The following is a 19,848-nucleotide window of genomic DNA, read 5'->3' as shown; positions in this document are numbered from 1 at the left end:
AAGCATCATATAACAGTTTAAATAGCTTCAATGTACTGTTGATTGGTATATTTTTTATGCGGCGTATCTGTTGATGACATCCAAAACCCGGCGTAATCTTGGATGCTGCCCGCTCAAGAGCTCCAGGATAAAGACCATTAGGGCCAGCAGATAGAGTCCTGCACAGCAGACGAACACTCCGCCCAGCCGCCAGAGGGACAGTGGCTTGGGCTCCAGCTTGCGTCGCTTGGCCACCGGCTTGATGCGGTCCAGGTACATCCTGCGATAGCGGGCGACGATGCCCGAGGACATCATGGCCATGAGCAGGCGGTCGATGCGCCGCTTGAAGTAGGAGTGCGGTCGCATGTAGAAGGTGAGGGGGGCGGTCATCAGGGGATCGGGCAGCACGGTCAGGTGCCTCTCATTTGGGCCCGACCGGAAGTCAAACTGGTAGACGGTGGGCTGCAGCAGTGGCACTGCGATGCCCGCATCATCCTCATCCCGCAGCCGGTACAGCGACTCCTCTTGCGAGATCACCACCTGGAAATTGGTGCTGGGCATCGAGTCCTTGAAGACGGTCCGCAAGGCGGGCAGAATGCGGAACTCATAGCCCCTGGCCAGCACCTCGCCGAGCGTCTTGATCGGCGATCGCATCTCCACATCCTGCAGCAGCAGATACAACTGACCCGTGTAGGCGGCCCGGAGTATCAGTGCCTGCAGCAGCCACATGACCAGTATGAATCTGGCGAAGTTCCTGCGCGGATTGTAAATGGCCAGACCGCCCAGCAGACTGCCCCACATGCCCAGGCAGGGACGATGGTTGTGCCTGCCCAGCACCAGGTGCCGCAGCTCCGGCGCAGCGGTGATCCGCAGATGGCTGATCAGCAGGAAGCCGAGGAGCAGGCTAACCACGATGCAGGACCAGATCACGTAGCGGAAGGGTCGTGTCAGTCGACCCAGGGGCGATATGGAGCCACCACTCGGAATCACCAGGACAATGGGGAAACTGGCGTGCGAGATGCTGGGCAGCATCAGATCCGAGCGGGCTTTGTTGTACATGAAGCACACGAATGTCAGGTTCACCTCGCCATCGACCATCTGCAAAGGCGTGCGTATACTTAATAAAATGGATAAAATGGAGGTGCATTACGTATACGACCTAGGTTCACCTACCATTTTCAGGATGCCCGTGAAATTGCCATCGGGCAGAATCTCGCCGCGGTTCTTATCCTGCCGCTCCAGCAACTTAACTGTGAAGTTCATGCGCTCGGCCAGGGAGCGGAAGATCAAGCCCTCGATGCCCAGAATGCTCCTGCCGCCCGGCGTCTGGGGATCGTCTTCGATGTTCACATATGGCCGGTGCTCGAAGGTGGCCACCACCAATGGGCAGCCATGCAGGTTGCCCAGTTTGCTGGGAAAGAGCGGCTTGGTGAGACCGAATCCCGTCGCCGGTGCGGGCAGATCCTGGAAAGCGGTGTAGTAGACGGGCAGCGAGGACTGACAGTGATGCGGTCCATAGGGATAGTAGGTGTACAGGTGGACAGTGTCGTCTCTCTGCAGGAACACAATCACATTGATCACATAGATATTGAGCAGTCGTCGAAACATAATCTCCAGCGCCCCCACGGGCTGCTCCTCCAGTCCGGTGTAGACGACCAGAAAGAAGCCATTCCTCTTGTACGGACTGCCCAGCTGATTGAGGTACATCTCCAGGCGGAAGTACGAGCGCAGGCTGTCCAGGAACCAGATGGCAATCGGTCTGCCGGTCAATCCGCTTGGCGGCGGCAGTTCCGCACTGGTTTCCATCATCTCCACGCGGTCATCCTCCAGCAGGAACTGGATGCGGCCCGTGCCCGAGGATCTGAGCAGGGCGGCATCGATCATGTCGTTGTGCAGTCTCCTGCTCTCCCCGCTGGTGGGGAACTGCACCACCGCCAGTGGCGTGCTGGTGGCCGTGCCATAGTAGTTATCGATGGCCCACACCAGCGCGTAGACCAGGCTCACATTGTGCACGGCGCTGGGCAACATCCTGACTCACCGATGGCTCCTGGCCAACTGATGTCCTGCCCAAAACCATGATGGGTTTGCATGTCGTGTTTGCTACGCTGGAAATATGAAAATGGTCGCATTTTATGCATGAGTTGAGTGCGAAAACTTCCTGATCGCCAAAGGTTTTCCATCTTTTTTGCAACATTGTGCCTTTATAATAATAACTTTTGTATATAATATTTTTAAATATTTTTTATTAAATTGCACTTCTCATTACACTTTTTCTCTGTGCATCAGTTCGTTACTATTATCTAAACAGAAGTCACTTAACTGACGCCTCAAATTGCGTGCTGAAAGCTCTATCGGCGAAATCTGAAATCTGAAATCAGAAAATGCAAATGCACAATAAATTAACTTTAAATATATAAATTGTAGAAAAAGCCCTTTTACACGCCGTTGTTGATTGCTTTCACTTTTCTTGTGTAAATACAAAAAGGGCAAGCTAAATATATTATACTTGAATGTAGGTTATGGAAAATATTTGATTACACTGGCAATATTCCAATAATTACTAAACATATTTTTTAACACCTATGCATTGCTTTTTCTTTTTCTTTTGCATTTTTGCACAGCTCGGTGGTTAATACAAAAAATAAATAAATGAAAAGAGTTGTAAGAAATCAATTGTGGCCTTTTTTAAATGTATAATATCTTTGGTTGTAATTAGTTTTTTGGCGTTTTTATTCAATGAGTTTTTACTAGGCGGCTTACGCATTTCAGTTGCCGGAATCGTGATTAAATGTGAGATAACTGCGGGTCATGAGTAATTTTATATATGTAAGTAAATCAGAGTCTGCGTTAATCTGAAACCAAATCGGAGCCAGCCAAAGGTCGCTGTACCGCCGAGTGGAAGAACTGCGCTTTTCGCTGACCTCCACAGAAGCCACCCGCTGCGCCGACTGAAGCTTTTGTTTCTCGTGTCGCTACAAGCTGCACCACCGCTGACCTCAGCAAACCACGGAGGTGCTGGTGGTGTTGGTGGTGCTGGTGGTGTTAATGGTGGTGGTGCTTCTGTTGCTTCTGGTGACACATAAGCCATAAGACGATCGCCAGAATTCCGTGGATCGACGCTTGAAGGGCAGCCACAGCACGGCCCTCGGCAAAAACCAGGTGCGGATTGGATTACTTACTCAAATAAAGGTTCTTTAAATGCTCCAATATAACTGATGCATTCTACAAAATTATAATTTATAAGTGATGCATTCTACAAAATTCTAATCTATTTCTGGTGGATTTTTTAGTTGATAATAAAATCTTTTTAGTGCCAGCAGAGTCGCGTGAAGATAACTCTCTTATTAGTGACCAGAATGAGTTGATTTTCGGCGCCTTCCGTGTGATTCCACACCTGGTTTCGTTCATACTGTCTACTGTGCATCATTTGCGCTGAATTCGTGGAAAAAGTTGTGGTTTGCTGAGCGGAGTAGTTGTTTTGCAGCACTTGCAGCTGCGGCGGCTGCTGCGCTCCGGTTTTGCAATTGGGGGCACACACACGGAAACTCCGGCGGCTGTCCGGTGCGTGTGGCGGAGACGGGTCCGGGTCACGAATTGGCAGACGTCGGCACTTCTGCGCCGCCGACGCGGTGGCAAAAAATCTATTTGGACCACCGACCGGCGGCAGTCGGCAGTCAGTCGGCCAACGAGCTCCGGCGAACACAGAGCGATCTTTGGCTTTAGATTCATTCCAGATTCATTTTGCAGAGTACAGAGGATGCGATTGTATAGCCTGCTGCCGCTCCTGGCGCTCCTCGTCGTCCAGGCGGCCGGACAAAGTCAAGTGAGCGCCGATGCTCCTGCCACGGATGCCGGAGCAACGAGCAACTCCACTGCGGACACCAAGCCAAGGATTCCCAGTCAGGATGAGGTGAGTACGACTTGAGTGCTAAACATTGACTTTGTTTTATGCTACCTATTTCATTTTCCAGATCCTTGGCCAGATGCCGAACTTTCAGCCCATCCGCACTGGCAGTCCCCCGATGGACGCCTTCTACATGATGTTCCCGGCACTGGGCAGCCTGCTGCGCTGGGGCAGCCTCTTCCCCGCCCAGTCGATCCTGGGCGCCATTCCCGACAGCCTGCAGCCCACGGCGGCGGCCTCCAAGGTGGTGCTCGTCCTGGCCGACGATGCGACGGCCAAGACCCGAGTCACCCGTCAGAATCCGCCGTTAAATCCACTTGGCCAGTTCATGAATTGGCCCGCTCTGCCGCAGGACTTCCAGCTGCCCACCATGGACCTGGCACCGCAAGTGGGCTCGTTTCTGTCCCAACTGCCTACCATGTCATCCATTCCCGTTCTTCTGGGTGCCGCTGCTCCGGTACCTGCGCCAGTTCCCGATCCAGCTCCTGCTGCAGCTCCTGTGCCCGCTGCTGCTCCACCGGCGCCAGCGGCAGATGCCCCGCCAGCCATTCTGGGACAAGCCGCCCTGCAGAACGCGTTCACCTTCCTCAACCCGTCGAACTTCGATGCCTCCAGTCTTCTGGGCCAGGGTGTGCCCACATTTGCTCCGCCCAATCTGGATTTCGTGGCGCAAATGCAAAGGCAGTTCTTCCCGGGAATGACACCAGTCCAACCACCTGCTGCAGCTGGCACGGATGCCCAGGCCTCCGACATCTCCGAGGTGAGGGTACGTCCCGAGGTGCCCTGCTCGCCAGAGGCCCAGATGTCGCTGATGAAGATGCAGTCGGCAGTGGAAAGGGAGCAGGAGCGGCAACAACAGGTGCAGGTCAAGGACCAGGAGCAAGTGCCTCTCCTCTGGTTCCGCATGCCCACCACACAGCATCAGGATGCGACTGAGGAAAAGACGCTGGAGGATCGGCGGGTGGAGGCGAAACTGAGGGCCTTCGAGCGCCAGGTCATAACCGAGCTGAAGATGCTGCAGAAGATCGAACTCATGGCCAAGCAGATGAGGTCCAGTGCCACCGCGCCAAACGCCGACTCACCCTACAGAATCAGCTATCCACTTAATCGCACGCCCATTCACAAGATCACCCGTGCGGATATCGAGCAGGCCCTTCGCGATGACTACGTCCGCCGGCTGGTCAGCAAGGAGGCGCAACGCAAGGCCAGGATCTCCGGCATCAGCACCCAGAAGGCAAACGCCCTCAAGCGACAGGCCAAGTCGCAGGATCAGGCCATGTCCAAGGAGGAGATCGTCCAGTTGATGGCGTACGCCTATCGCATGGCCAACGAGCAGATGGAGAGCGAGAAGGGCAAGCAGGACAAGGTGTACGCGGCCTTCAAGGCGGAACAGAATCCCATGATGATGCAGCAGAGGCAGTGGTCCGAGGATCAGGCCAAGATTCAGCACGATCAACAGCAGATGCAGCAGAATCCAATGATGATGCAGAGGGAATGGTCAGAGGATCAGGCCAAGATTCAGCACGAGCAACAGCAGATCCAGCAAAATCCAATGATGATGCAGCAGAGGCAAATGGCGGAGGATCAGGCCAAGATCCAACAGAATCAGCAGCAGATCCAGCACGAGCAACAGCAGATGCAGCAAAATCCAATGATGATGCAGAGGCAATGGGCGGAGGATCAGGCTAAGATCCAACAGAATCAGCAGCAGATGCAGCAAAGTCCAATGATGATGCAGCAGAGGGAATGGTCAGAGGATCAGGCTAAGATTCAGCACGAGCAACAGCAGATCCAGCAAAATCCAATGATGATGCAACAGAGGCAATGGGCGGAGGACCAGGCCAAGATTCAGCACGACCAACAGATGGCCCAACAGATGGCACAGCAAGGTGCCATGATGATGGAGCAGAGGCAAAGACAGTGGTCGGAAGAGCAGGCCAAAGCTCAACAGGCTGAACAGATGGCCCAGCAGACACCCATGATGATGCCGCAGATGCAACAAAGGCAGTGGACCGAGGATCCTCAAGTGGTTCAGCAGATGCAACAGATGCAGCAGAGGCAGTGGGCCGACGATGGCCAGGCCAGGATGCAAATGGCACAGCAGACGCCAATGATGCAACAGCAGCAGCGCCAGATGGCGGAGAATCCACAAATGATGCAGCAAAGGCAGTGGTCCGAGGAGCAGGCCAAAATGGAACAGGCGCAGCAGATGGCGCAACAGAATCAAATGATGATGCAGCAGATGCAGCAAAGACAGTGGACCGAGGATCAGGCCAAGGTGCAGGAGCAGCAGCGGCAGATGATGCAGCAGACGCCCACGATGATGATGAAGCAGCGCCAGTGGGCGCAGGAGAATCCCCAGTCTGTCCAGCAGCAAGGACCCACCATGATGATGCAGCAGCAGAATCCAGCGATGATGCAGCGTGAAGTGGAGGACCAGGATGCCGAGGCGGAGGATCAGCTGGTTGGCGAGGCGGGTCCCCAAATGCCGGAGAACGAGAACGGCGCCAGGCACAAAGGTAATCTCTTCGGAGTCTTTCGCAATCCTGACTCAGCGCCATCTTCCGTCTCCCCCACAGTCGATGCCCTGGGAGTGGGCGGCAACAAGCGCAAGAAGTCCAAGTCCAAGTCGGCGCCGCCCACGGTGATCAACTACTACTATGCGGCTCCCCAGCCCCGTCCGGTGGTGCAGAGTTACGGAACCAGTTACGGCGGAGGTGGCTACGGATCGAACGCCTACGGGGTTCAGCGTCCAGTCAATGCCTATCCAAGTCAGGGCTACCGGGCTGCCGTGGGCAACGACGAGGTGGACGACATGCTGCGCCAGCACCAGACGATGGCCAGGGTGAGTTGAGATTAGTGTAGAGCCACTCGAACCACCACACACACCACCACAACCACACCACATTGAGCACCACCACACAGCAACACACACTGGAACACACTGGAACACACTGGAACATGTAGACAGTTGCCTTCATTTGATCCATTTCATACGATTCATTCGCCTTTTTCCCATGGCATTAAACAGGCGACGCATTTCAGACACTAAACCAGATACAACCAGGCCAAGTCGCTGGAGCGGAGAGGCAGACGAGCAGCTCTAATCCGCCAACGACGTTGACCCCACCAGCTCCACAGGAGCCACCGCCAGAGCATCGAGTCCACAAAAGGTTAGCACTCTTCCACAGGTTGGGGCGCGGGACTGGGGCAGCTGCTGCACACTCCACATCCAGGAGTTGCGGATGTGGCAGGTTGGACTGTCTGTGCGGCAGGAGTTGTCGCTGCAATTCTGATCTAGGATTGGGAAATGGAGTGGTGCCGCGTGGAGGTTCGGGAAGCTGCCAGTGCAAGGGCAATCGGCGGAACAAACGTAGTGTGGAGTATGGCACCTTGGAGACCATCGACGAGGGTTCGCTGAACGAGCTGAGAAGGGAGTATAAGCTGGGACTGAAGGAGATCACCCTGAGTCCGGACGAAGATCCCGCCGAGGCGCTGATGCGCTACAATGCGGCCTCCATTCGCGAGGCTCTGGAGAGGGCCAGCATGGAGCCGCTGGAGATCGGTGGCGATCAGTATGAGGAGGAGGCGCAGCAGGAGCCCCTGGAGGAGGAGCAACTGCAGCATGATCCCGACACAGAGCACCAGTACAATTACAAGGATTTCGTGCGGCTAACCAGTTCCACAGCCTCTCCCATCACAAGCACCACAGAAGCTGCCCCCTTCGGAGGCAGTGACTCCACTTCAGAAGCACCTGTCACACCAGAAGCCACTACCACATCCACAACCACATCCACATCCACTACCACAACCACAGAGAGCAGCAAGGCCGAGCTACTGGACATGCAGCAAGACGCGCAGGCCGAGGCTGAGAGCTCCCATGTGACCAAGTCGATATCCAAGCAGGAGGCGGAGATCCACCAGCTGCACACCATTGTGGATGAGCTGAAGAAGGAGATCCTTAAGCTGAATCTGCGCTGCAGCAAGATAATATCAAACAATGTGGCCAAGGAACCAGTTCCAGAGGAGACCACACCCGCGCCGGAGAAGCCATCCAAGCAGGAGGAGCAGCCAAAGGCGGAGGAGAAGGTGATTGCGGAAGAGCAGACCCCAGTGGAGCAGGAGGAAGAGCAGGAGGAGGACGAGGATAGCACCTCCACTAGTACAACCACGGAGGCGTCCTCACCAAGTGGCAGTTGCTCGCCCAAGCCCGAACTCAAACCCATGCTTTCCATGGATGAAACCGCTGGCTCCGCCAATAAACTGGACTACGAGGACGATGGCAACTGGCAGCGCATTCTGGCCAACCGTGGCTATGACACGGACTACCTAACCAAGTCCCACGAGCGTCAGTTTTCCCAGGGCCAAAACCTGGAGATGCCAAAGCATTGCAACTACGATGGGCATGGCAGCCAGGAGTATGGCCCCTATCCGGAGTTCCAAGCGGATGAACCCAGCTCCGATACGGAAAGCAAGGCCAAAAGAGCCTTGAGTGTGAAGCAACAGGCGCAGCTGCTGAATGCGGCCCTCAATGATAGTGGCAGTGATTCGAGTGACGCCACCACCACCAGCACCACACCCTCTCCCTACGCGATGAGGGGCAAGTTTGTGAGACGCAGGAGCACGGCCAGAAGGACACCCAGTCCCAGGATTGGGAGGGAGAGCGCGGAGGTCTGGGTGCGATCCCCTCGACAGGCGGGAATGCCCCAGCGACCCAAGAAGTCCGTGTCCAGGCCGAAAAAGGTTAGCTCGCAGGTGGTGACCACACAGGCGACCGTGAGCAGCACCAAGCTGGACAGCTTGGTGGATGTGCTCAAGGATCTGGTGCGCCTGCAAATCCAGAAGGAGAAGAAGTCCAGCCTACTGAGAGCCCAGAGCAATAACCCATCGAAAACCATGGCCAAGTCCATGAAGCCCAGCAAAGTCACCAAGCGCAAAAGGTTGCGCAGAAGGCAGCACAAGCCCATGGCCACCACCACCAGGAGTCCCATTCAGTTCCATTCCAATGCATCTGATTCCAAGCCCATTTAACCAACTCACAGATCCCACATACTAAACATAATCCTAAACATAATTTAGTTAGCGTTTAAGCATGTTCACTAATCGTCCGCCCAGCATTCATGTCCATCTTTCATTTGCATATCCCTCGTCCATTCCGCCAGTCCATCATCAGCACCATCTGCATCTGAATCCGAAATCGAAAACGCACCATCATCTGACCCGCAAGTGGGTTCCATTTTCACCTACGACGAGGGTTTGCTGCATCCGTTCATGGGGCTGCTGCCGGTGGAGAGGCCCGATGATCCGTGGCACCAGAAGCCATACGATCCCCACCATCCTCTCTACACGGGCGGTGGCAGCTACGCCGCCTACCTGAGGGACGGTCGCCATCGCAGGGACACCCACATCATGGGCCAGGGGTCGCAGCATGGCATCCTGACACCCGGCATGTTGGAGCGACTGCTGCGGATCAAGGTGGATTTCCAGCGTAGGTTTCCGCATCTGTACAAGGGCATGCTGAATCACCACACGAATCTTACCCGTGTGGAGGTACAGCCGCCGGTTCTGGGCAAGATTTCCAAGTCGAACACCAGCACCAACACCAAGACCAAGACCAGGACGAAGACCAAGAGTAAGGATAAGCAGGATGAGCCCGTCTTCGAATTGGCGGCCGCAGAGCGTAGCCTGTTCGAGGACGAGGCCAACGATTCGCTGGAGCAGGATCCCGAGCCAGAACCGGAACCGGATGAGCAGGACGAGCAGGATGTCCGGGATGTGGAGGAGCCCAGCGAGAGCAGTGAGCCCAGGGGATTCAGCCTCAGCAGCAGGAAAGAGCGGGAGGACAACGACATCGATTACTTCAACTTCGATGACGATGATGTTGATGATTAGACTTTTATTTTAATTGCCAATAAAAATAAATACTATTAATGTAAAAGAAAGCATTTATTTATAAGTTAATAATCAGTCTAAAAAAGTCTACTTAGCAGTCTATAAGTTGATAAATCACTATCGTTGTAACTGTAGTTAGTAATAGAAGTTGGTTTCCCAAGGGAATCGCCTTTAATGTGACATGATTAACGCGATTGGCCAGCAGCATTACCAAAATTTCCCCAGGGATCTGAGCAGCCCAGTGCCCAAAAGTGGCCACACTAACACATTCCCTGGGCAACTCTTTGGCCATGAGGTACTGGTGGTACACACTCGCCTGCTGCTCCTTGGTGGCCAGCACAATGGCAGCCAGTGCGGATCGCGACCTGGCGGAGGCGCTGGCTCAAGTGGTGGCCCACTCGGAGATGGGTCGCCTCAAGACCTTGTACATCTACAGCCACACAAGTGCCCAGTCGACGGGTGGCCACTTGGAGGAGCTGCTCGACCAGGTGCTGATGCTGCTGCCCAGCGACTTGCAGGCACGCAGGCTCCTGCTGCAGCAGTCCATGGAGTATAAGCCCTATGTCCACGCTGTCCTGGCCCTGGTCGATGGGCTGCCGTCTCTGGCGGCGATCTACGCTCGGATTGGAGCCACCCAGGACTTGTCGCACACGCTGATATACATGTCCCTGCCCACGGATGTCTATGGCGAGGAGATGCAGGCGGTCCTGCGACTGCTGTGGCGTCTGAGTGTACTGAATGTGGGCGTGGTGCTGCGTCCACCTGGCCAGCACATCCTCATGGTCAGCTACTTTCCATTCAGTGCGTGGCACGGCTGCCAGGTGATCTCGTCCACTGTAGTGAATCGCTACCAGGTGGGCACCAAGCAGTGGGTGAGCCGAGATTACTTTCCCAGCAAGCTGGGCAACTTCCATGGCTGTCTCCTCACCTGCGCCACGTGGGAGGATATGCCCTACTTGGTTTGGCGGCGCGACGGCAGTGGCAGCTTCGTGGGCATCGAGGGTGCCCTGCTGCAGTTCATGGCTGCCAATCTCAACTTCAGCGTGGGTCTCTATTGGATGAACAAGCAGGAGGTGCTGGCCACCTTCGATGAGTCGGGCACCATTTTCGACGAGGTGCGTCCTGCATCTAAATCTGGATTTAGATAATGCAATTGGTGTTCCTTTCAGATCTTTGGCCATCACGCCGACTTCTCGCTGGGCGGATTCCACTTCAAGCCCAGCGCCGGCAGCGAGATTCCCTACTCGCAGTCCTCCTACTACTTCATGAGCCACATCATGCTGGTGACCAATCTGCAGAGTGCCTACTCCGCCTACGAGAAGCTGTCCTTTCCCTTCGCTCCGCTGCTGTGGCGAGCCATTGCGGTGGTCCTCATCCTGGCCTGCCTGCTCCTGATGCTGGTGCTGCGTTGGTGGCAGCACCCTGAACTGCCAGTGAATCCATACTACGAGCTGTGGGTCCTGACAAGCGGCGGCAATCTGCAGGACCGCTTGGTGCCACAAAGGTTTCCCGGGCGCCTGGCACTGCTCACCTGGCTGTTTGCCACCTTGGTGCTGAGGAGTGGCTACCAGTCGGGGATGTATCAGCTGCTGCGGCAGGATACCCAAAGGAATCCACCGCAAACCATTGCGGAGGTGCTGGCCCAGCGTTTCACCATCCAGCTGGCGGAGGTCAACGAGGCGAGGATCCTGGCCAGTTTGCCGGAACTGCGCCCCGAGCAGCTGGTCTACCTGGCGGGCAGTGAGCTGCAATCCTTTCCAGCTTTGGCCCGGCAAAGTGGCTCCTCGGCGCGGGTGGCCATTCTTACACCCTACGAGTACTTCGGCTACTTCCGCAAAGTGCATCCGATGAGCAGGAGATTGCACTTGGTGCGGGAACGCATCTACACGCAGCAGCTGGCCTTCTATGTGCGGCGTCACTCGCATCTGGTCGGTGTGCTGAACAAGCAGATCCAGCATGCCCATGCCCATGGATTCCTGGAGCACTGGACGCGGCAGTATGTCAGTGCCGTGGACGAGAAGGACGAGAGTGTGGCCCGCATAGCCTCCACATCGTACAGCACCCTCGATGGCATCGATGGCGACCCGAATCTCTCGGATTCGGAGGAGCAGCAGGTGGCCACCGTTCGCCAGAACGTGCTGTCCATGCGGGAACTAGCCGCTCTCTTCTGGCTCATCCTCTGGGCGAACCTGGCAGCGGTGGTCGTCTTCGTGCTGGAACTGCTGCTGCCCCAAATAAAAGCGGGGAAAATATTAGCGAAAATTAATAGTAAGATAAGAAAGTGAATTTCTAAATCGTTTAGAGATTAGAGTATTCAACGGAATTACACAGAATTTCAACAGGCGACCAAAGAAATATAATGTTGTTAGTAAAATATTTAATATTTCTTAAAAAATGTGTATTACCGATTACACAGTTTGGAGGAAATGCCACGTTCCTTCTGCGAGAAGGCATAAATAATGCCGGATTTATTTGCGGCCCAGGCGTTTTAATTAAATTACTTCATAATCCACACAGTGCCCGCACCCTCCACCAATTCCACTCCCACTTCCACTGCCACTCCCACTTCCAGTTCCACTCAGCCCGCCCCTGCCAACAACAAAGGACATCCCCTTCAGCGGCGAGGACGTCTTGCAGGATAGTTGGCCAAAGTGTTCGCTGCTCGTATCGTAAAAACGCAAAACGTTTTATCTAAAAGCGATAAATTTCGAAAACCAAAACTTGCGCTGGCGAATCAACCACCACCGATCTGCCCACCACCCCACCACCTCGAATAGTTGTCCTTCAGACCAGACCAGACCAAGCCGAGCTCCAAGGACCCAATACAAGCGAAGCCGCACACATAGACATCAATTTTGTGTGTGTGTGTGTGCTTCTTGCCGGCAATCCTTGCAACATTTGCGGCTGCCGTTGTCGCCATCGACTGGTTACATGTAAGTGCTGCCATTGCCCCCTGAACCCCTGAACCCCTGCACCCCTGAACCCCTGAACACCCCTGCACCCTCTAAAACCCCCCTCTTACCCAACCCCCTCTGGCCACCATGCTTGGCAATCTCTTGCTGCTTTGCTTATCGCCTCGCACATTTGAGCTTTTTGAAATTTCTCGCCACAAAAACTGTCTGTAATGGGCACAACGTTGCCCGGCTTCGGCTTCGGCTTTATGCACTGACAAAAAAAAGGTTCTGCTCCATGAAAGCAAACTATTATGGGCCTGTGAACATCAAGCAGAAGAACTCTAAAGGTAACTAAGTTTACTGAAAGCGCAGTTTTGTTAAATAAATATATTAAATATATTGGCATCAGAAACTATAGTTCTGCGTGCTGTTTTGCAGCTTCCTTGTTCCTCAGTGAATCCCCAACCCCGCACCAAAGTTTCCGACTCATCCTTGGGAGCCAACTAGTCAACGACATCGTCGTCGTCGTCTTCGTCCTTGTCGTTCGCTGCAAATTCAAGTAAATGTATTGAACTTAAGCTCATTGCCTGCGATGTCGTTTTCGAAGCAGTCGCAGTCGCAGTCGGCGTCTGAAGCGATACATCCCATCCAGTAACCAACCCAAAACCACCCAAAACCACCCCACCCCACTCCCGCTACATTTTCCATTTCGCAAGCGATTTTCCACACCCCCAAACCGCTTTAATACGCTGCGCTGTTTAGGGAAAAATCAAGCAAAAAGGCGCACAACTTTATGCAATTCCTTTTATAAAATGTTTCCTATTTCTGGCTTTATTGCATACATCATTCACTGCAGGCAGTGAGTTGATTATATTTAAAAGGTTATTTATATTTGAAATATAAAATATTTGATTAGTTGTAGTTTATAGATAGAAATTCGGCCTTTGCCAATCAATTACCAGTTAGCAAATTCGAATGATACGTGCTTGTCTTATCACTTACATCACTCATACGCCATGTAAGCCCAAGTAAATGATTTCAACATGGGCACTCCGTCCAATGACTTTAGCTCAACTTGCAGATCTGTTACCCAGCTTTTTGCAGCGCTGTCTGAACTACTCTCGGCAATTGCCACCGCCACTGCCACATCCTCCTCCTCCAGCTCCATTTCCCTCTCCATCTGCAACTCCATCCATAGCCGCAATACTTTGGCTCGTTTGGCAATGAATTTTTATGGCGCGACTTTTACGTCAGCATCATACACAGGATACACAGGGGCGTGGCTTCAGGGGGGAAGGGAGAAAGGGGGTGTTGAGGATATTGGGGGTATCCTAGCCCCAAAAGTCTGCGTCTGATGGAGCGGAACCCTTGAAGGCGAGACATGGCTGCCCGCTAAACAAACATATTCATGACGAGATTATGCTCCTGCATCCAAAGCGCTGTTGCACTTCAACATTTGCATAGACAAAGGGGGTGGAGAGGGGCGAAAAGGGGGGTTGCGTAGTGAAAAAAGGGATCTGGTGTGGAAATTGTCCTCCTAATGGCCGCCCGAGTGCAGCAACTGCCAATTTCCGGCCGCGAAATTACATCTAATTAGCTAATCAACACAATTATGGTGCAACCTGCGGCCTCATCCACACCCACACACACACAGAAGCACACGCAGGATAAAGGGACATATACACGCGCAGGATAAAGGATAAAGGGACTATCCTGCGGACTCACACACATTGTGGCATGCTTGCTGCAACGGAAGTTGGCCAGACACAGCAGCAACATCGACATCGACATCGCCATCACCATCATCATCATTGCAATCGACATTCGACATCGACATCGACATAGGCCAACATTCGATGAGGACGCGGCTTAGGAGCAAGTTCGCTGCACAGCCGCCACATCCGGCCACGCCCCATGCGGCCCGCCTAAACGCAACGCCCAACGCCGCACAATGTGGCAAATGTTGGCCACTCATTACGGATTGCCGAGGTGCCAACTGGCATCCCCCTGGCTGCAGCACATTCGGCAGCACTTGAAACAATTACATTTAAAGAAGGTGCACAAAGGACTTTAAAATATGAATAGCCACATTAAGAACCTTTGAGTTGCAAGCTAGGGCCACACACTCCTTGGACGTGCCACACACTTAATTGGTAATCCTGCGCAGAGCTCCAGCTGCGATCCGCGTGAGAGTTCACTGATCCCGACCTGGTTGCCCCGGCCAGCTGCACATGTGGTCTCCACTCAATTATCCGGCGCACACTACGTTCGTTAGCTCATTACTTGCGACTCCTGGCGCGGCGTGTCCTTTTGCCACCAGATCCTGCGCCGCCGTCTCGTGTTGCTGGCCAGCGTCCGTGGTTAATATCCTGTGTCAACTGTTGTCCATTCAATTTGCATTTTTGCATTTTCGCAATTATTTCAATTAAATCGACAAAAGAAAAGCGTCTGCTTTCCGCAAGGCAAGGCAAGGCGCGTCGAGTCCGCCAAATGAGTCGATGATTGTGGAGATGGAAGGCAGAGTGGATGTGGAATGGAGGTGGAATGGAGGTGGAATGGGTGTGGAATGGAGGTGGAATGGAGGTGGAATGGGTGTGGAATGGAGGTGGAATGGGTGTGGAATGGAGGTGGCATGGAGGTGGAATGGAGGTGGAATGGGTGTGGCATGGGGGTGGCTGCCCGGTGAGGAATATAATTTCCTTGCGCCGGATGTGACAATGAATACGCATTAATAAGTGCATACAAACGAACATACAAACGGACATACAAACGGACATACATACGCACGCACACACGCTCGTATTATGAAGTATTATATACAGTGAAGTGAAATAATAATTATTACTCACTTTCAATAAAGAGTCACATTCTTAAAGAGTTCGAAATATCAGCCTGTCAAGCTGTAATATAAATATATATATATACAAGCCCACGGTGCGAAAGTGGCATCCATAATTTATTCATGGGATTTCCTAGTGCCACACGCCCACGGTGGGATGTGTTTACGATTTTTGAACTCCCGCCGAGACGGAGCGAATCAAATCGAATCGGGTCGCATTCTTTTGTTGCCACTGGTGTTGCTGCTGCGTGCCTTCCGGTGGGTAAATTGATATGGTTCCCAGTTGCCAGCCACGTAACCACCCAACCCACTCAATCCACCCAACCACACAACCATTCCAACCACAGACGCTGCCCCATTCAGACAGCATTGAAGATGCCGCATGAACGGAATGCGGCATGAATGGCGGGCTAATTTTGTGGAGCACAACGGGCGGCGCGCTTTTAACAATATTAATATGCAAAATAAAATAAATGCCGGCAAATGAAGGATAAGCCGGAGACAAAGCGGCGACAAGAAACGAAATAATAAACGAATGAAGCTGGCAATTTTCATTTTCATTTTCATTCTCATTCGCGCAGCGGGAAATTGGATTCGGTCCACTGCGGCACTCCAGAAATGCGTCATTCGGCATGTAGTGTATAGTGCATAGTGTATGACATATGTACTATATGTATATATATATATGATATGTATGTATTTGTGGTGCCGGAGTCGTATACGTAATGTGATTATTACATGTTGCCAGGGCTGCCGGCGCAGTTGGCGCGTGTCACAAAGATGAAATTATATGATTTGAATAATAATTGAATTAGAAAATCACACAGCGACGCATTCTGTGCATGCCAGGCATTTTTCAATCGACTCCACGTCGCCATATGTCCACGTATGTACGTGCTATGTAGGTGTTAATATACATACATATATGCACATTATGTCTTCGGCATACAGAAACTAGCAACTTCGTGCAATTAAATGTCATTAATTTGTGAGAACTAGCAACTTACCCGGCCTGGCCGCGTTATCCTGGCCCATTTGTTTGACTCAAGTGCAGGCAGATCCTGGCTCAACCAGATCCTGCCAAGTGGCAAGTGGCAAGTGGCAAGTGGCAAGTGAAGCTGCGGACATGCACAGTGGGCAGCAGACAGTAACTACTTGTTTCATCAGAGTTAACAGCTGGTGCGAGGAAAAAAGCGTAAGTACTCACGGATCATGTAAATCGATATCTTCAAAATGTTTCATGATAGCTGATTGTGAGATACTTGATGTACAGTGAGCCCTCGCCACTGTGGCCGGCGTACAATGTCTAATGCCCTCGACATTTGTCGCCTTCAAATGGTTAACAAGTTTCTGCAAACATCGACAGCCATCATTACTTACCACCCACCCACTCACCCCTTGCCGTTCTTCGCTCTCCACTTTCTCCGCTTTCTCCGCCGCATTTTCTCCCCGCGCCGCTCGGCTGTAATCATGTGAATCCGCTTAAGCTGTCCAAGTGTATTGTGCGTCATTATTCTCTCTCGTGCCATTAGACTTGAATAGTTTTTCCATACTAAGAAGTTAAAAGGAGCGCATGGAAACACACAAGAAAAGCGACGAACGCAAATCGCATCGTCGACTTTGCTGCTCATCATTGGTTTGCTGCACTTCTGCGAATATCCGAAAGTGCACTGTGAGAAAGACAGACCTAGTTTACACTTAACTTGCATATTATTGATTGTTAATTGTGCCTGTGTGTTAGCAAACAATATGTTTATTTTCTTATATTTTGATCATTACAGGGTATCAGCATTTGTTCCGCCTGCAGAAGTGTCACTGTTCCCTGTTTTCCGCACTTGTGTGGGCGTTTGCTGCCACGCCCCCTTGATGATGATGATGACGACACTCGACTGCATTTCCACTTAAGTGTTCGCCTCTTTTCTCCTTTTTTTTCGCACCATCACACACTTTTCCACTCGCACCACTCATTTTCCGCCATCTTGATCAACTTGTGTCTGTTTTCCTTTTTTTATTGCGCCCCGCATTCAACTGTTTTCCGTTTCAATTTGGGTTTTTATTTCATTTTTGCCTACAATTGTGGCCAATTTGGCTTAATTGTTTTTATTAAGAGTTCGCCAACACCCCGCCCCTCCACTCCCCCCCGCAGCCGTGCGTTTCGCAAATTTTCAGTCGCCCAACAATGCGTATAAATAAATCACTTGAATTTTATTGAGCCTCGCCTCTCGTTTTGCCGTGGAAAATTGCATTTTAAATGCATACACAAATTGAAAATTGCCATAATACAATATGCACATGTGCGTGTGTGAGTGTGTGTTGGAGTGTGTGTGTGTGTGTGTGAATGGGCGAACTTTTGCTTTGGGAAAACGTGCCTCATTATAAAGATCAATGACATGTCCCGAACAGATATTAAACGCCATTTGAATGTAAATGGCTGCTCTTTTCCCGTTCACATGCGCAGCAGAATAATGCCAAATTTAGCATTTAAAAATATAATAGTTAAAGTATTTAATATTTAAGTGCATATTATATAGCTTTATGTAATGCCCTACTATTTGGTTAGTGTGGAAAATCGTGTTGCCCAAATGATAATATAATTCGACGTATTCAAAACTCATCGTGCTGAAGCGCTACAAAATCGGAATGGAATCGCTCAGCTGCCAGTATCTCGTGGATACGCGATCTATCTATCTATCTGCAAGATAAAGACATTTTAGGTTGAAGTTTCTTGGGTTTCCCAATCGTAGATACTTACCTTGTATTCGTATGCAGTAGAATGCAATAGAAATGTGGTGCTGTCAGTTTGTCATAAGTAATCCTGCATAAATGGCACATTTAGCATTTGATACATGTTAATTAAATTGCAATTAAATTATATTACCTTGTAGTTTGTTGTAATGTGACGAAGTCGTCGTGTGCCCAAATCACGACGACGTTCTGAGTTTTCGATTCCTTGAATCCAATGGAGCAATCCAATGGAGCTGGCGAACTTCCATTACCAATTTTGCCATATTTTGTGTAAGTTATGAGCAAAAGCTGCAGCGTTGTTGAGTTAGAATAGAAAGCAAATTAGTATATTTTTTATTTACATACCGCTTACTAGTTCAACATTTATTCAACATTTTTACAGCTAATTTTTACTAACATTTTAAAGAACATTTTTAAGGAACATTTTTACTCGAAATTATTACAGAGTTGTTACTCCGCTGAGCCCGAAACAAAACTGAAAATATTTTATGCTTGGCTGCAAATCGAAAACGGAGCCAAAATCATGGCCAACTTGATGGCACTTAATGGCTCACTAGATCTTAGCTGAATATCAAGAAATAGGTTTTCTTTCCTCGAACAAAGAAACTCAGATAATGATTACATGTCAACATATTTAATTGACGATTTAAATGCATACAGGTACGAGAAGTTCAAAGACGATTTGCTAACCTAGATGACCAGACAGCTAAGTACGACGCTAGTAGGAGCCAAAGTGAGGAATGCAGCTGGGCAGGATCAGCGGCTCTTGTCAGCCGTCTCCTTGTCCTGGCATTGCGATGCGGCTGTGGCTGCCGCTGGCGATGCAGGGGAGGATTGGGAGACGCCGCTCTTGAGCAATCGCTCCAGTTCCTGGTCGATGCGCTCCTTGGCGCGAAAGACCTTCGACTGGATGTAGAAGGTGCCGCCGTTGGCCTTTTCATTCGCGCCAAACAAGTGCTGGTAGTGCGAGTCGATGGCCTGGCGATCGCTGAGGTCGCTCACATTGAGGATCTGCTGGGCCTCCGCCAGGGTCATGTCCTTGGCCAGGACACTGCGCCCGCTGCTGGGCTCGTTGGCCCGCAGCGACTCCTGGATGCGGGCCGCATCCTCGAAGGCCTGCAGCTCCTGGCGCATCGTCTTCACCAGCGCCCGTCCCACCAGCTGGGCACCCAGGATGATGATCTGTGCCAGGTACCGTGCCATTCTCCGCTTGTCTATGTGGAATTTTGCTCGCGATTGTGTGGAGTTCTCCGAAAGCATAACCTGAAAATAGTAATGGGAATTTAAAGTAGTAACTCACTCGATTGCTGGGTGAAGAAAATCGAAAATAATCCAAAATATTCATTAGCTGTTTCAAGTTGTTAGTTGTGTTTTAACCTGTTTTTCTTTTACATATTTGGTGAGCATGTTTTGCCACCGAATGAAACCTTTCTTATTATAGATTTTAAGCCAATTTTGTTTGTCTTTTCGCATTTCACACAAAATTGATTTACCTTATGCAAACAATACGGCATCCTGCAAACTCCCAAATTCCATTTAACAAAATATTTTGTTTTAAGTTCACCGATAGACAAATTGCCCCACACTTTTATTAA

The 19,848-nt window shown here is 51.4% G+C and overlaps 4 protein-coding genes across 5 annotated transcripts; 2 read left to right on the top strand and 2 right to left on the bottom strand.

The window, feature by feature from the left end:
- Positions 1-54: 54 nt before the first annotated feature.
- LOC122624280 lies at positions 55-2,425 on the bottom strand. Its single transcript, XM_043803775.1, has 2 exons — positions 1,153-2,425; positions 55-1,077 (listed from the first exon to the last, which is right to left on the bottom strand). Exons 1-2 carry the CDS (start codon positions 2,005-2,007, stop codon positions 55-57), a joined length of 1,878 nt encoding a protein of 625 aa, XP_043659710.1. The 5' UTR covers positions 2,008-2,425.
- Positions 2,426-3,639: 1,214 nt separating this feature from the next.
- Positions 3,640-9,821, top strand: LOC122623666 (defective chorion-1 protein, FC125 isoform). Of its 2 annotated transcripts, none has more exons than XR_006326419.1 (5): positions 3,640-3,889; positions 3,951-6,402; positions 6,463-6,728; positions 6,915-7,056; positions 9,046-9,066. XR_006326419.1 is itself a non-coding variant. In XM_043802943.1 (5 exons), the coding sequence occupies exons 1-5, from the start codon at positions 3,737-3,739 to the stop codon at positions 9,773-9,775; spliced, it is 3,729 nt and encodes a 1,242-aa protein (XP_043658878.1). In that variant the 5' UTR covers positions 3,640-3,736; the 3' UTR covers positions 9,776-9,821. The 2 variants fall into 2 exon arrangements, 1 of the variants encoding a protein (XP_043658878.1); XM_043802943.1 differs by having other exon boundaries at positions 6,929-7,056; positions 9,046-9,821.
- Positions 9,822-10,065: 244 nt separating this feature from the next.
- On the top strand, positions 10,066-12,060 carry LOC122624874. The gene is made up of 2 exons (XM_043804617.1): positions 10,066-10,890; positions 10,945-12,060. The coding sequence occupies exons 1-2, from the start codon at positions 10,066-10,068 to the stop codon at positions 12,058-12,060; spliced, it is 1,941 nt and encodes a 646-aa protein (XP_043660552.1).
- Positions 12,061-17,972: 5,912 nt separating this feature from the next.
- Positions 17,973-19,541, bottom strand: LOC122624471 (mitochondrial import inner membrane translocase subunit tim16-B). Its single transcript, XM_043804019.1, has 4 exons — positions 18,599-19,541; positions 18,387-18,541; positions 18,261-18,323; positions 17,973-18,200 (listed from the first exon to the last, which is right to left on the bottom strand). Exon 1 carries the CDS (start codon positions 19,511-19,513, stop codon positions 19,010-19,012), a length of 504 nt encoding a protein of 167 aa, XP_043659954.1. The 5' UTR covers positions 19,514-19,541; the 3' UTR covers positions 17,973-18,200; positions 18,261-18,323; positions 18,387-18,541; positions 18,599-19,009.
- Between the last annotated feature and the right edge of the window lie 307 nt (positions 19,542-19,848).

Source organism: Drosophila teissieri, chromosome X, assembly GCF_016746235.2.
Source record: "Drosophila teissieri strain GT53w chromosome X, Prin_Dtei_1.1, whole genome shotgun sequence".
NCBI classification, from domain to species: domain Eukaryota; kingdom Metazoa; phylum Arthropoda; class Insecta; order Diptera; family Drosophilidae; genus Drosophila; species Drosophila teissieri.
This window is presented reverse-complemented; position numbering and strand designations above follow the sequence as displayed.